Source organism: Microcaecilia unicolor, chromosome 1 (assembly GCF_901765095.1).
Source record: "Microcaecilia unicolor chromosome 1, aMicUni1.1, whole genome shotgun sequence".
NCBI lineage: Eukaryota > Metazoa > Chordata > Amphibia > Gymnophiona > Siphonopidae > Microcaecilia > Microcaecilia unicolor.
In genome coordinates, this window is record NC_044031.1 from 256029946 (window position 1) to 256044165 (window position 14220).

The window sequence follows — 14220 nt, forward strand, 5'->3', positions numbered from 1 at the left end:
TTATTAAATCAATATTTAGCCACTGTATTCAGTGTTATTTTATTTTTAAACACCAGCCATGGCAGTTAAAGAAAATATAGATATTCAGTGCCACTTATCCCCCTGATTCTGGAAAGGTTGCAAAAAATTGCGCACAAATTTAGACGCATCCTGATTTGCATGCACAATTTAATTGAATAACAAGCCAATTAGTGCCATTAATTGTAAATTTAGGAAAATGGCCACACCTAAATTCATGCGCAACTCTATAAATTGCGCTAAGTTTAGGCTTACAGAATACCGCTTAAGTGTGTTTTTTTCAGCACCAATTTTTTAGGCACCATTTATAGAATGTAGCTCTATATGATTTGCAGGTAGCACTGAACATAGTGGTCAGCACCAGACCCATCCAAACAGCAATGATATTCAGTATTTTTACAGATAGCTAAGGCACGCTGAAAAATGGCTTGCGGTAGTGTAGGCGCAGGCTTTGAGCGTGTGCCAATCAATTTTTTAGCGCGCCTATAAAAAAGGCCTTTTTTGCTGAAAATTAACGTGCGGCAAAATCAAAATTGCCACGCATCCATTTTGGGTCTGAGAACTTACTGCCAGCCATTGACCTAGCAGTATAGAATCTGGGCAGTAATGACCTATGCACATCAAATGCCACTTGGCGCACGTCCATTACGCATGACCGAAAATGAAAAATATTTTTCAGATACACGTATCGGATGTGCGCCAAAATGAAATTACCGCAAGAGCCACGTAGTAGTCGGGCGGTAACTCCATTTTGGTGCGCATTGAGCGCACATAGACGCTTACGCGGCTTAGTAAAAGGGCCCCTGAATAAAGTCAGGACAGGTTTTTTTCTGAACTAACTTTCTCCACGTAGTTATCTGGATAGCAGTCCAAATATTAGTGCTCTCCAGATAACTTTAGAACTTGTTCTACCCTCTGTAAGGATATCTGGAAAGTGCAGCTGAGCATCAGACATGGATAAGTCTGTCATTATCTGGATAAATGCTTTTGAATACTGAGTTCTGTGTGTTAACTGGACACAAATTCTGAAAAAAATGGTTTATGCAATTAAGCCCAAATGTAATTACATATATCATTTTGAATACTGACTTCTACATTTTAAAGATAGATTTGTTCACTTTTAAATATTCTTAATACTGACAATTAAGTCAGCTTTTTAAAAACATTTTAAATGTTTTCTGAATTTAGGGACTACTTAGTCATGCTGTAAAGAATGGTCTTTAAAAATGTAGCCTTCTTCAGGTGGAGGCTAAAGATACTGTAGATCCTATGTTCATAAGCCTCATCAGGGAGGCTCCGCAACATCTACTGACCATGGTGCACTGAACTAGATTTCTGCAAGGAGCTGGGTTACATGGAAGAAGTGAGAATATTAACAATAGAAGGAAGAAACCCCAGGTAGCTGAAACTGAATGAAGGTTTGTGGCATCATAGCCTCAACTGGGTTGGAAGTCTAAAGGGCCAGAAAAATATCACCTGACAAAAAATAAGAAGTTTCAGAAAAACATATTAAGAACATAAGAATAGCCCTACTGGGTCAGACCAATGGTCCATCTGGCCCAGTATCCTGCTTCCAAAAGTGGCCAATCCAGGTCACAAGTACCTGACAGAAACCCAATTAGTAGCAACATTCCATGCTACTAATCTCAGGGCAAGCAGTGGCTTCCCCCATATCCTTCTCAATAACAGACTATGGACTTTTCCTCCAGAAACTTGTCCAAACATTTTATAAACCCAGATATGCTAACTGCTGTTACTACATCCTCCAGCAACAAGTTCCAGAGCTAACTATTCTTTGAGTGAAAAAATATTTTCTCCTATTTGTTTTTAAAGTATTTCCATATAATTTCATTGAGTGTCCCCTAGACTTTGTACTTTTTGAAAGAGTGAAAAATCAATTTACTTCTACCTGTTCTACACCACTCAGTCATATCCCCCCTCAGCCGTCTCTTTTCCAAGCTGAAGAGCCCTAAACTCTTTTGCCTTTCCTCATATGAACTCAGTTCCATCTCCATCATTTGGTTGTTCTTTTTTGAACCCTTTCTAATTCCACTATATCTTTTTTGAGAAATGTCAACCAGAATTGAATGAAATACTCAAGGTGAGGTCGCACCACGGAGCAATACAGAGGCATTATAATATTATTGTCTTATTTTGTATCCATTTCCTAATAATTCTTAGCATTCTCTTTGCTGATTTTTCTGCCGCACACTGGGCAGAATATTTCAACATATTGTCTACGACACCTAGATCTTCTTCTTGAGTGCTGACTCGTAAGGTGGACCCTAGCATCAAGATAACTATGATTCAGATTATTCTTCCCAATGTGCATCACTTTGTATTTATCCACATTAAATTTCATCTGCCATTTGGATGCCCAGTCTTCCAGTTTCCTAAGGTCTTCCTGCAATTTTTCACAATCCGCATGTGTTTTGACAACTCTGAATAGTTTTGTGTCATCTGCAAATTTAATCAACTCACTCATCGTTCCATTTTCCAGATCATTAATAAATATGTTAAATAGCTCCGGTCCCAGTATAGATCCCTGCAGCACTACACTGTTCACCCTCCATTGAAAGAAATGATCATTTAACCCTACCCTCTGTTTTCTGTCCAATAACCAATTCCTAATCCACACCAGAACCTTGTCTCCTATCCCATGACTTTAATTTTCTCAGGAGTCTCTCATGAGGAACTTTATAAAAAGCTTTCTGAAAATCTAGATGCCCTACATCAACCGGCTCACCTTTATTCATTCACTGCTTTTGCTGATTTTGGGACCCTTTTACTAAAATTTAGCATGCACTGACACGTGGCCCATAGGTATAAAATAGAATGTGCAGCATTTAGCACTCACTAATTCTGTTAACATGCACTAAGTTTTAGTAACAGGACCCCTTTGTGCAGTACTTCTGACTGCTAAATGCTTTGAGCCCTATAACAGGCATGGATACAATATATAAAATTCTCTTTAAAGGAACAAATATATGGGCCCATGCACTAAGGGCCCCTTTTACCAAGCTGCGGCAAAAGGGGGCCTGCGCTGGTGTCGGTGCATTTTACTGCAGAAGGTAAAAGGTAGGTCTTTCTTTTTTTCATTAAATGTGCGACAAGTGGAGCACTTGCCGTGTGGCCATTTCAGGGGGGAGTCATTACTGCCATCCATTGAGGTGGCAGTAAGGACTCCCACACTAACCTGGCAGTAACAGGACAGCGCACGGCACTGCCCAATTACCGCCAGATATACACCGGCACTACAAAAATATAAATATTTTTGTATCACCGGATATGGTGGTATGCTGGGGGTGGGAAGTACCGTCAGGTTGCTATGGTAGCCCGGAAGTACTTCCTTTTTAGCAAACGGTAAGCCCACGTTGGGCTTACTGCCACTTTGTAAAAGAAGCCCTAAAGGGGGAAGATCATGGTCGCCTGTTAAGGTGTCTTATTTTACTGTTCAACCCAGTTATTAGGAACTAGATTCCATTGCAAGAAATGGGACGTGCTAAAATAACACATCTTACCACTAGCCTGTGCTGATAATTAAACCCCTAAAGGACATTAGCATTAACATCTGTTTTAAATATGCAGTAGCACAGACATTCACTAAAGGTCACATACAATATATATAAATGTCAGTTCCTCAATACCAAGTGGGAATTTGAAAAAAATATAATAATATTTTTAGAAATTAATGCTAAATGAACATTCATTTAAGACAGGAAAGTTAGTTATGCTTCAGATGTTATAGTTAATTGTCTTATACGCATGTACATTAATGCAGGCTATTGGAACCCTAGATTCATATCAAGGCACCTGGATCCATTACCCTGTACCACACTATTGTCACTTATCTACAAATCAGGCCAAGGGGTGCTTTAAGTTCCAATTTCCCACAGTCTTCAAATTAATATTTGTAATGTGCATTTGGGACTTAGGTTCTATAGTAACAGCTGGTTGTTTGCTCTCAGTGATATTTCTACTAGCTGGAGTTCGGTAGTATTCTCTATCAGTAAACACTGCAGACCTACCCCTGTAAAATATGAAGGAGCTGCTTGATTCCACCCCAAATCCGTATCTCCACACTGATTTCCGGATCTTCACAAATCTGCACCAGTATCCAAACAACACTCCACAGCAGCTTGAGATGATCTGAATGAAGCAAAGTGAGTAGGACAGGAACACCTTCATAAACCTTCACCTGCTCTTTTACCTGTGATTCTGCACAAAGAAGACGCAGCAACTCTGCAGTCAGCCTGGAAGGAAATCAGCAATAAAGCCTTTGGTCTCTACACTAAACATAATGGCTGGCAAGTACATATTGCATGACATTTCTAATTGGATAGTATGGGGTAATACAATAAGGAATGCACCAACATTTAGACACCAAGTATGTAAATGACCAGAATATGAGCATATACAGGCGCATGTGTACACAAACATCCATGCCAAAATTCTGCCAAAGCTCCCAAATGCAAAGGCATTATTAGACATGCAGAAGCCAAGGCAGAAACTGGGGATGGGGCTCCATAGCCCACCGGTAGGCTACGTCTCCTTCAGTTTGAGGCAGTCATGAGAACCTTATGGCATGGGGCCCAGGGCAATTACTTTGGTTGCTACTCCCTATAACCAGCCCAGGATGGCACATAGTTTGAAGACGAGCGTACATATGTGCTGAGGCTATAATTTACATGAGTTTAACAATCTAGGCACAAACATATCAGGGCCAATCCAAGACATACCTTCAGCCATGCCAGCTCTCCTCCCCCTTCAGTGGTACAGCCCCTTCAAGTGAAGCCTCTTGCCATGCACCCCCCATGGTGAACCCCAACCCACCCCTGCTCTCCTCCATTAAGTTTTGAAAGTGAATATGAAATTTATTATCTGGTCCAGCATCTGAATCCCTCTCTTCTCTATCTGGTTTCTCTCTCCATTCTGCCACCCACCAGATCCAGCATCTTTCTCCCTCTTCTCTACATCCCATTCCCATCTGATCTCTCTTTCTCTCTTTTCCCTTTTCCCTCTCTCCCTCTCCAGTTCTGCCCACTTAGGTCCAGCATCTGTCCCCCTCTCTTCCCCCTCCCCAGTCTGGTTTCTCTCCTTCTCCCTCTCCCCTTCCCTCTGCTTCCCTCAGGTTCAGCATCTCTTCCCATCTATTCCCCCCAACCTGGTCCAGTCTCTCTCTCTACCCCCACCCCAATCCCACAGATCTACCATCTCTCTCTCTCTCTCTCTCTCTCTCTCTCTCTCTCTCTCTCTCTCTCTCTCTCTCTTTCCACCCCTCACAGTTTTCTAAACTTGTATATCTTTGTAGGCAACAGCAGTGATTAAGCCAGGCTTCCTCCAGCTAGCTCCAGGAACTTCATTTTGTCATAATCTGCCCATGTGGCAACTGGAAATTGTAGCAGGTGAGGCAGCATGCAGCAGAGGGAATACACTGGGGCCATCCAGAGGCAGCCTGGCTTTTTCACTGCTGCTGCCAATAAAAACACACAAGTTTGGAGAACCATGGGGAGGGGGGAAGGAGATGGAGAGGAGTGAGAGATGTTGGGCCCCTGGGAGGAAGAGAAGGGAAACAGGAAGAAACAGAGATTAGAGGGTGACTGAAACTGGATTCTCAGTTTCAACCACGGCCAAATCATCAGCTGAAATTTGCCACTCAGTTTCAGCCAAAACTGAAACTGAAAACAGCACTTCCCATGGCAGAGAGAACAGGTCTTCCCAGGCTACCTGCCCTGACCTCCCAACAGAGAGAGCAGACCCTCCCCCCTAGCAGGGAGAGCAAGTCCCACCAGGCTAACTACTCCCCCCCCCCCCCCCCCCCCGCCCTCCCACAATCTAAAGGCCCTCCCCAGGCCTATGCTTAAATGGTCTAATGGTCTCTTCTTGGGAGGAGTGATCCCCAGTCATTCCTGCAACTGCCAGTTTCTAAGTCAAAATGGCTGCCGTGACTTCCTGCAACAATCTCGTGAGGCTGCCACAGGGGGTCCCAGCAGCCATTTTGACATTGGAACCGGCATGGGATGGAGATTGCTCCTGCCCGTGTCAGTCCAAGTTCAAAATGGCACAGTATGTACATCCATGCGTATTTTATAAACTACACACGTACTTCATTAGTCTGTCTAAAGTGTGCTCCCAACAAGTAAGGCTTACATAACTGCCATATGAATCAACATCAAACTATATAAAGAATTCTATAAATAACAAAAGTTGGAAAACACATGCAGAAGTCAACTTCACACTCTAAAATCAAAAGTATACTATATCCTTGATTAATGTTGACTTTTAAATTATTGCAAAGCTCCTAGTTCTTCAATTAAATACTGTCATTTCTTCATTGATCCACATGGATCAATCTGGAAGATACCAGTTTATTATTTTTTTTATGTCTTATTGGAAACTGAGAGGAAACTCTATTTCAGTGTTTCCTAAGTTGATCCTGGAGTACCCCTTTGCCAGTTAGGTCTTCAGGATGTCTAAAAATGAATATGCATGAAAGAGATTTGCATACAATGGAGGCAGTATATGCAAATAAATCTCATGCATGTTCACTGTGAATATCCTAAAAACATGACTGGCAAGGGGTTAAGGGGGTTCTCCAGAACAGACTTGGGAAACAGTGCTCTAATTAGATACTGAGAAAGCTTTTGACAGCGTAGAATGGGGTTGTTTGTTTCTTGTTTTACAGTGGTTTGGTTTTGGGTCTATCATCATTGAGATGGTTAAGTTACTTTAGATTAATCTGAGAGCCCAGGTGTTTGTTAACAGTTTCCAGTCTGGTCATTTCTTGCTGCAAAGGGGAAGTAAGCAAGCTTGTCATCTCTCGCCTTTATTGTTTAATATTGCTTTGGAGCTGTTGTCACTCACCATCAAACAGGAACCTGCTATTTTGGGATTTTCTATCTCACGGGTTCACTGTAAGTTTTCTGTGTATACAGATGATGTTTTGGCCTTTGTATATGTCTCCCCTATACCTTCTTTGTTTCCTCATATTGGAAAATTCTTTGAAGTGTTCATTGTGTTCATTAGGATAAAATGCAAGTCCTACCAATTAAATAAATATGCTGCCAAAGATTTAGTCAGTGAATTCCCTTTTCATTCAACTCCTTCTGGAATAACTTACTTTGATGTTTATTTCTGTTCCACATTTGATGAGACAATGAAGAAGAATGAGGAAGAGTTGATTAAACTTGCTGTGGATTATACCACTAAATGGTCCTCACTCTACCTCTCTCTAAAGATGACCATTTCACCTAAACTTAACTATATTTCCAGTGTAATTCCCCACATATTTCTGAATGCACTGTATACATCATTAGAAAGAATATTATTCTCTATTTTTGTGGATGAAAAAGCAAGCTCAGATAGCATTGATTGATGTGTTCTAAACATGAGGGTGAGGTAAAATTTCAGATTTCAAAAGAAAACATTTAGCGTATTTATTAAGTATGGGTGCTCACTGGTACTACTGGTTCCTTAGAAGATGTGCCTATATGACGCTGACCTGATGAAAAGATCCTCCACACTATTCCTCGATGGATTGCTCCAGGAATTAATAATTTGATAAACATCCTGTTGTCCATTTGACACTTGTGGGTTTTGGATTATTGCAGGAAAATTTAAATCAGGGTGTGCCTGTGTCTCTATGGTACAATATTAATATTTGTATAAATGTTCGATCTGTTTCATGGAAATCCTGACAAGAGCTTGAAATTTGAACACTGCAACAAATTATATCTGATGAGCAATTCAAACCCTTTGCTCAGTTGAATTTAAATTGTCGACTAAAGATTTTTTTCTTCTATTTATAGCTCATACCCTCTCTTCGGAAATATCTAAGGAATATAGTTGATTTGATAAATGAGTGGCTGCGGGAACTTTGTTGCAAAAAATTAATAGTTGAGGGTCATCTAGCTTCACAATTTTATATGTGGAGCAGCCTGAGAACCAAGGGAACCAGGTTTGATTCCCACTGCAGCTCCCTGTGACTCTGGGCAAATCAATAAACTCTCCATTGCCCCAAAGTAAGTACCTGTATATAATATGCAAACAGCTTTGATTGTAACCACAGGAAGGTGGTATATCAAATCCTTATTTCTTGTCCTTTGGAGTCCAGTCTAAAAACTTTAGGGGTTGTTGTTGATCGGCACTTAATCTTTGAATCTCAGGTGTCCTCGGTACAGCCCCTCCAAATGGAGCCTCTTGCCATGCACCCCCCCCCCCCCCCCCATGGTGAACCCCAATCCACCCCTGAATCTCATGTGTCCTCGGTGATTAAATCTTTTAAATTACTCTGGAAGCTGAAACACATTAGGCCCTCTTTTTCAATTGATATTTTCAGATTACTTGTCCAATCTCTTGTTTTGACCCAATTTGATTATTGTAATTCTATCTATGCAGGGTGTAAAGATTGTATCTTAAGGAAACTGCAAACTGTCCAAAATACTACAGCTAGACTTGTCATGCATGCAATGCATGCACAACGCTTTGCGAGGGCTACTCCTTTACTGACACATTTGCATTGGTTTCCCATTAGGGCCAGGATTGTTTTCAAACTCTGTGCTCTCATATTTCAGATTTTGTAAGGTATTTCCCATGATTATATGTTGCCCCTTGTTACTTTGCCTTCTCACAATTCAATCTTTGGTGCAAGAAACTACCTGCATCTTCATTTTCCCACCTGTAAGAAAGTAGTTTATAAATCTATATATACAGCTAATGTTTCATACCAAGGTACTAAATGGTAGAATTCCTTGTCAAAAAAATATAAGATCCCAACATGATTATTTGGGTTTTTGTAATCTTTCCATTTAAAAAAAAAATTCTGTCAATTGATCCTAGTGGCTAATCTCCCCCTTCCATTCTCCCCATTATGCTGTATTATTGAATTCTTTATATATTTATGATTCTTTCCTTATTGATATGTGTGTGTTTATGTATTTTGTTTCATATTTTGTAATGACTTTTTTTTAGTACACAAATATATGAGATGCCATACTGGAACAGACCGAAGGTCCATCAAGCCCAGTATCCTGTTTCCATCAGTGGCTAACCTGGCAAGATCCCAAAACAGTACAACACATTTTATGCTGCTTATCCTAGAAATATCAACTTAACGTGACCTCACAGTTTTGGAGTGCGGACTGTTCATCAATGACTCAATATTATGTCCCAAACATCCAACTTTAGCTGGTACAGTTCAATCTCTCACATAAATTATTCTCTAGATTTGTTTTAGATTTTTTTCGGGGATCATCAGATAATTTCATCAGCAACTCCCATCTGGGCACAGCGCCCCACTAGCCATAGCGCTGTGTATATCTTCATAGATCCAGTGGCTAGTGGGACGCTGTGCCCAGATGGGAGTTGCTGATGAAATTATCTGATGATCCCCGAAAAAAATCTAAAAAACCTAAAAAAAATCTAGAGAATAACTTATGTGAGAGATTGAACTGTACCAGCTAAAGTTGGATGTTTGGGACATAATATTGAGTCATATCCTAGAAATAAGCAGTGGATTTTCCCAAGTCCATTTTAATGATGGCTCATGGACTTTTCTTTTAGGAAGCTATCCAAACCTTTTTCAAACCCCGCTAAGCTAACTGCTTTTACCACATTCTTTGGCAACGAATTCCAGAGTTTAATTACATGTTGAGTGAAGAAATATTTTCTATGATTCATTTTAAATTTACTACTTTGTAGTGTCATTGCATGCCCCTTAGTCCTAGTATTTTTTGAAAGAGTAAACAAGTGATTCACATCTACCCATTCCACTACACTCATTATTTTATATACCTCTATCATATCTCCCCTCAGCTGTCTTTTCTCCAAGCTGAAGAGCCCAAGTCATTTCAGCCTTTCCTCACAGGGAAGTCATCCCATCCCCTTTATCATTTTCATTGACCTTCTCTGTACCTTTTCTAATTCCACTGTATCTTTTTTGAGATGTGGTGACCAGAATTGCACAGAGTATTCAAGGTGCGGTTGCACCATAGAGCGATACAAAGGCAATAAAATGTCCTTGTTTTTATTTTCCATTCCTTTCCTAATAATACTTTAACATTCTATTTGTTTTATTTGCTGCCACAGCACACTGAGCAGAGGGTTTCAAGTATTGTCAACAATGACTCCTAGATCCTTTTCCTGGTCGGTGACTCCTAACCTGAAACCTTGCATCACGTAGCTATAGTTCAGGTTCCTCTTTCCCACATGCATCACTTTGCACTTGCTCACAATAAACATCATCTGCCATTTAGATGCCCAGTCTCCCAGTCTCGTAAGGTCGTCTTGCAATTTTTCACAATCCTCTTGCGATTTAACAACTTTGAAAAACTTTGTGTCGTCGGCAAATTTAATTACCTCACTAGTTATTCCCATATCTAAATCATTTATAAATATGTTTAAAAGCAGCAGTCCCAACACAGGCACCTGTGGAACCCCACTATCTACCCTTCTGCATTGAGAATACTGACCCTTTAACCCTACTCTCTGTTTTCTATCCTTTAACCAGTTTTTAATCCACAATAGAATACTACCTCCTATCCCATTACTTTTCAATTTCCTCTGGGGTCTTTCGTGAGGTACTTTGTCAAATGCATTTTGAAACTCCAAATACAAAATATTGACTGGCTCACCTTTATCCACATATTTGTTCACCCCAGTGCATTCTTTGTAGCAGAAAATGTGCCGGTACTCAAATGCTAGGCCACCCTTCAGGGGTGGGGTGATCACTGAGGGACCCACCCCACAATAGCCAGGTCCCCTGCAACTAGTCACAGAATCTATGACAAGGCAGAATTGGTGTGTAGAGCCTGAGCTCTTTCATTAAAACTTGGGGTCCATGGGCCAATTTTAGCAGACAATGGAAAAGGTGCCAGTACTCAGTACCCCCAAGTACCCCCTCAAAAAAAGCCCTGGTTCACCCCTTCAAAGAAATGTAGTAGATTTTAGTGAAAGGAAATCTTGCCTCACCATCTATGTTGGCTTTGTCTCATTAATCCATGCTTTTGAATATCTGTAATTTTGTTCTTTATAATAGTCTCTACCATTTTGCCCAGCACTGACATCAGGCTCACTGATCTATAATTACCCAAATTACCTCTGGATCCCTTTTTAAAAATCGGCGTTACATTGGCCACCTTCCAATCTTCCGGTACCATGCTTGATTTTAAAGATAAATTACATATTACTAACAATAGTTCTGCATGTTCATTTTTCATTTCTATCAATACTCTGGGATGTATACCATCCAATCCTGGCAATTTGCTACTCTTCAATTTGTCAAATTGCCCCATCACATCTTCCAGGTTTACAGAGATTTGATTCAGTTTCTCTGACTCAGCAGCATTAAATACTATCTCCGGCACCGATATTTCTCCCATATCTTCCTTAGTGAAGACCAAAGCAAAGAATGTATTTAATCTCTCCACTATGAACTTGTATTCTCTGAGTGTCCCTTTTACCCCTTGGTCATCTAGCGTTCCAACCAATTATTTTGCCAGCTTCTTGCTTTTAATATACCTAAAAAAGTGTTTACTATACGTTTTTGCCTCTAACGCAATCTTCACTTCAAATTCTCTCTTTGTCTTGCTTATCAGCATTTTGTATTTGACTTGCCATTCTTTATGCAGTTTCTAATTATTTTCAGTCGGATCCTTCTTCCATGTTTTGAAGGATTTTCTTTTAGCTCTAATAGCTTCCTTCACCTCACTTTTTAACCATGTTGGCTGTCCTTTGGTCTTCATTCCTCCTTTTTTAATACATGAAATATATTTGGCCTGGGCTTCCAGGATGGTATTTTCAAACAGCATTCACGCCTGATGTAAATTTTTGACCTTCACAGCTGCTCCTCTACATTTTGTTTTTCACCGTTCTTCTCATAGTCTCCTTTTTTAAAGTTAAATGCTAACGTATTGGATTTCCTGTGTGTACTTACTCCAGAGCTTATATCAAAGCTGATCATGTTATGATCACTGTTATCAAGAGGCCCCAACACTATTACCTCCTGCACCAGATCATTCGCTCCAGTAAGAACTAGGTCTAGAATTGTTCCTCCTCTTGTTGGTGCCTATTCCAGCTGTTCCATAAAGCAGTCCTTGATTCTTTCAAGGAATTTCACCTCTTTAGCATGCACTGATGTTACATTTATCAAGTCAATGCTGGGGTAATTGAAATCACCCATTATTATCATGGTCCCCAGTTTGTTAGTCTCCCTAATTTCTGAAAACATTTCTACATCTGTCTTTTCATCCTGGCCAGGTGGACAATAGTACACTCCTATCACTATCCTTTTTCATTTACACGTGGAATTTCAATCCATAGGGATTCCAAGATGTGTTTCGTGTCCTGTAGAATTTTTAGTCTATTTGATTCAAGCCCTCTAACATAAAATGCTACCCCTCCACCAATTCAATCAACCCTATCACTGCGATATAATTTGTATCCTGGTATGACAGTGTCCCACTGGTTATCCTCCTTCCATCAGGTCTCAGAAATGCATATTATATCTATTTTTCATTTAGTACAATATATTCTAACTCTTCCATTTTATTTCTTAGGCTTCTAGCATTCGAATATAGACATTTCAGACTATGTTTGTTGTTCCTATTTACATCTTGCTCAGCAGTTGACAGTGATAATGTGCAATCTTGAAAATCTGTCTGTTCTACTATGCTCTCTATTGCAACCTCACTATAGGAATGCCCTATCTGCCCTGTTTTGGTGATATCTTGTTAGCCATATTGAACTTGAAATTGTACAGGAAAATGTGTGGTAAAAATGTCATACATAAATAAATAAATAATCCCATCTCTTTCCCTATATGTTATTTGCTAGAGATAAAAGGATAAATTTGGGGCACAACTGACCATAGAACAATGGGGCAATATCTGGGTCTCTATGACACATACAATTCATTTAGCTTCAGTCATGCAATCTATGGGGGGGGGGGGGGGGGTTATGCTCATAGAGTTTTTGGATACCAATTAAGGGTTTTTGAGCTAATAGCCTGGTTAGTCCTAATTGCTGTTCTTGTAATTTTGAAAAAGGAATGCTTTCTCAGGTGTTATTTTATTGTGATACTGTGTCCCCATACTGGAAAGGAATTTGACAATGTACTCAGAATATCTAAATTGAATATTCCTTTAACATATGATCCAGTAATTTGACCTTAGTTGAGAATCCCTGGTATGCAGAATACAAATCAATCTAAATTGATAAATATCCTACTTACTTTAGCTCTGAAATTGATAGTTAACATTTGGAAAATGCTGCTGCATTCTCTGTGCATTTGTAGTGGGGGGTTATGTTTGTCAAATATACAAGTATGAGAAAGTAATTGCTGAGAGGGAAGGATCTTTGCATAAATTTGTCAATGTATGGTCTCTTATAGATCAGCAGCTCTCTTTTTATTCTTTAAGTAGAGGAGTGTGGTAGCCGTGTTAGTCCACTCTTAAGGTTATCAATAGAAATCATTATTCTTTGTAATTTGTCTCTTTGTTAATCATTTTTATTTAAGTTTGTTTCATTATTTAGAAAATAAAGTTTATAAGCTAAAAAAAAGGACACATGCCCCCGATTCTATAAAGGTTGCCAAAACTTGCACGTGTAAATTTAGGCATGTTCCCAACTTACACATGCAATTTAATAGAATTATAAGTCAATTAGTGCCAAGAATTAGCTTTTTAACAAGAAGTTATTGGCACTAATTAGATTTCATTGGGACAACACTTATAAAGTTAGATGCAGCGTCTGTGCCTAAAATTTATATGCGGTCCAAAAAAGGGGACATGGAAATGGAAGGGTCATGGGTGTTTCAGAGCAGAACAGGGGTGTGGCTTTGAATTACTCACATAATTACAGAATAATGGTGCTCCACACGTAAATTCAGCATGGGCTTTTGCACCACGTTTTTGTTGGTGCAAATGGCCATGCCTAAATTTACATGCAACTCTCTGCTTAAGCAGGTGTAATCCCCTATTATAAAGGTATTACTGTAGGAGTAAGTTCCCTTGAGAGTCACTGGAGGGAGTGAGTGGGAGGTCCCAGGGTGAAAGGAAGTCCAGCCTATGGGGAGTGTGTCTGGAGAAGAATAGTGCCCTGCTCTGTAGAGTGACAGCTCTGGGAGGAGTTTAGGAGGAAAGAAGAAGGGGAAAGAAGAGCTGGAAAGGGTCTTTGGCTGCATATAATTCCATGCCAAGTGACCCA

At 39.9% G+C, this 14220-nt stretch overlaps 1 protein-coding gene across 3 annotated transcripts in view; it reads right to left on the reverse strand.

Moving 5' to 3' along the window:
• NEK10 (NIMA related kinase 10) overlaps positions 1-14220 on the reverse strand; it is a 487142-nt gene that overhangs the window by 343219 nt on the left and 129703 nt on the right. For all 3 annotated transcript variants that reach the window (XM_030205786.1, XM_030205778.1, XM_030205768.1), the window contains exon 12: positions 4047-4271. In XM_030205786.1, the coding sequence (XP_030061646.1) occupies positions 4047-4271 (225 nt within the window). The remainder of the gene's footprint in view (positions 1-4046; positions 4272-14220) is intronic.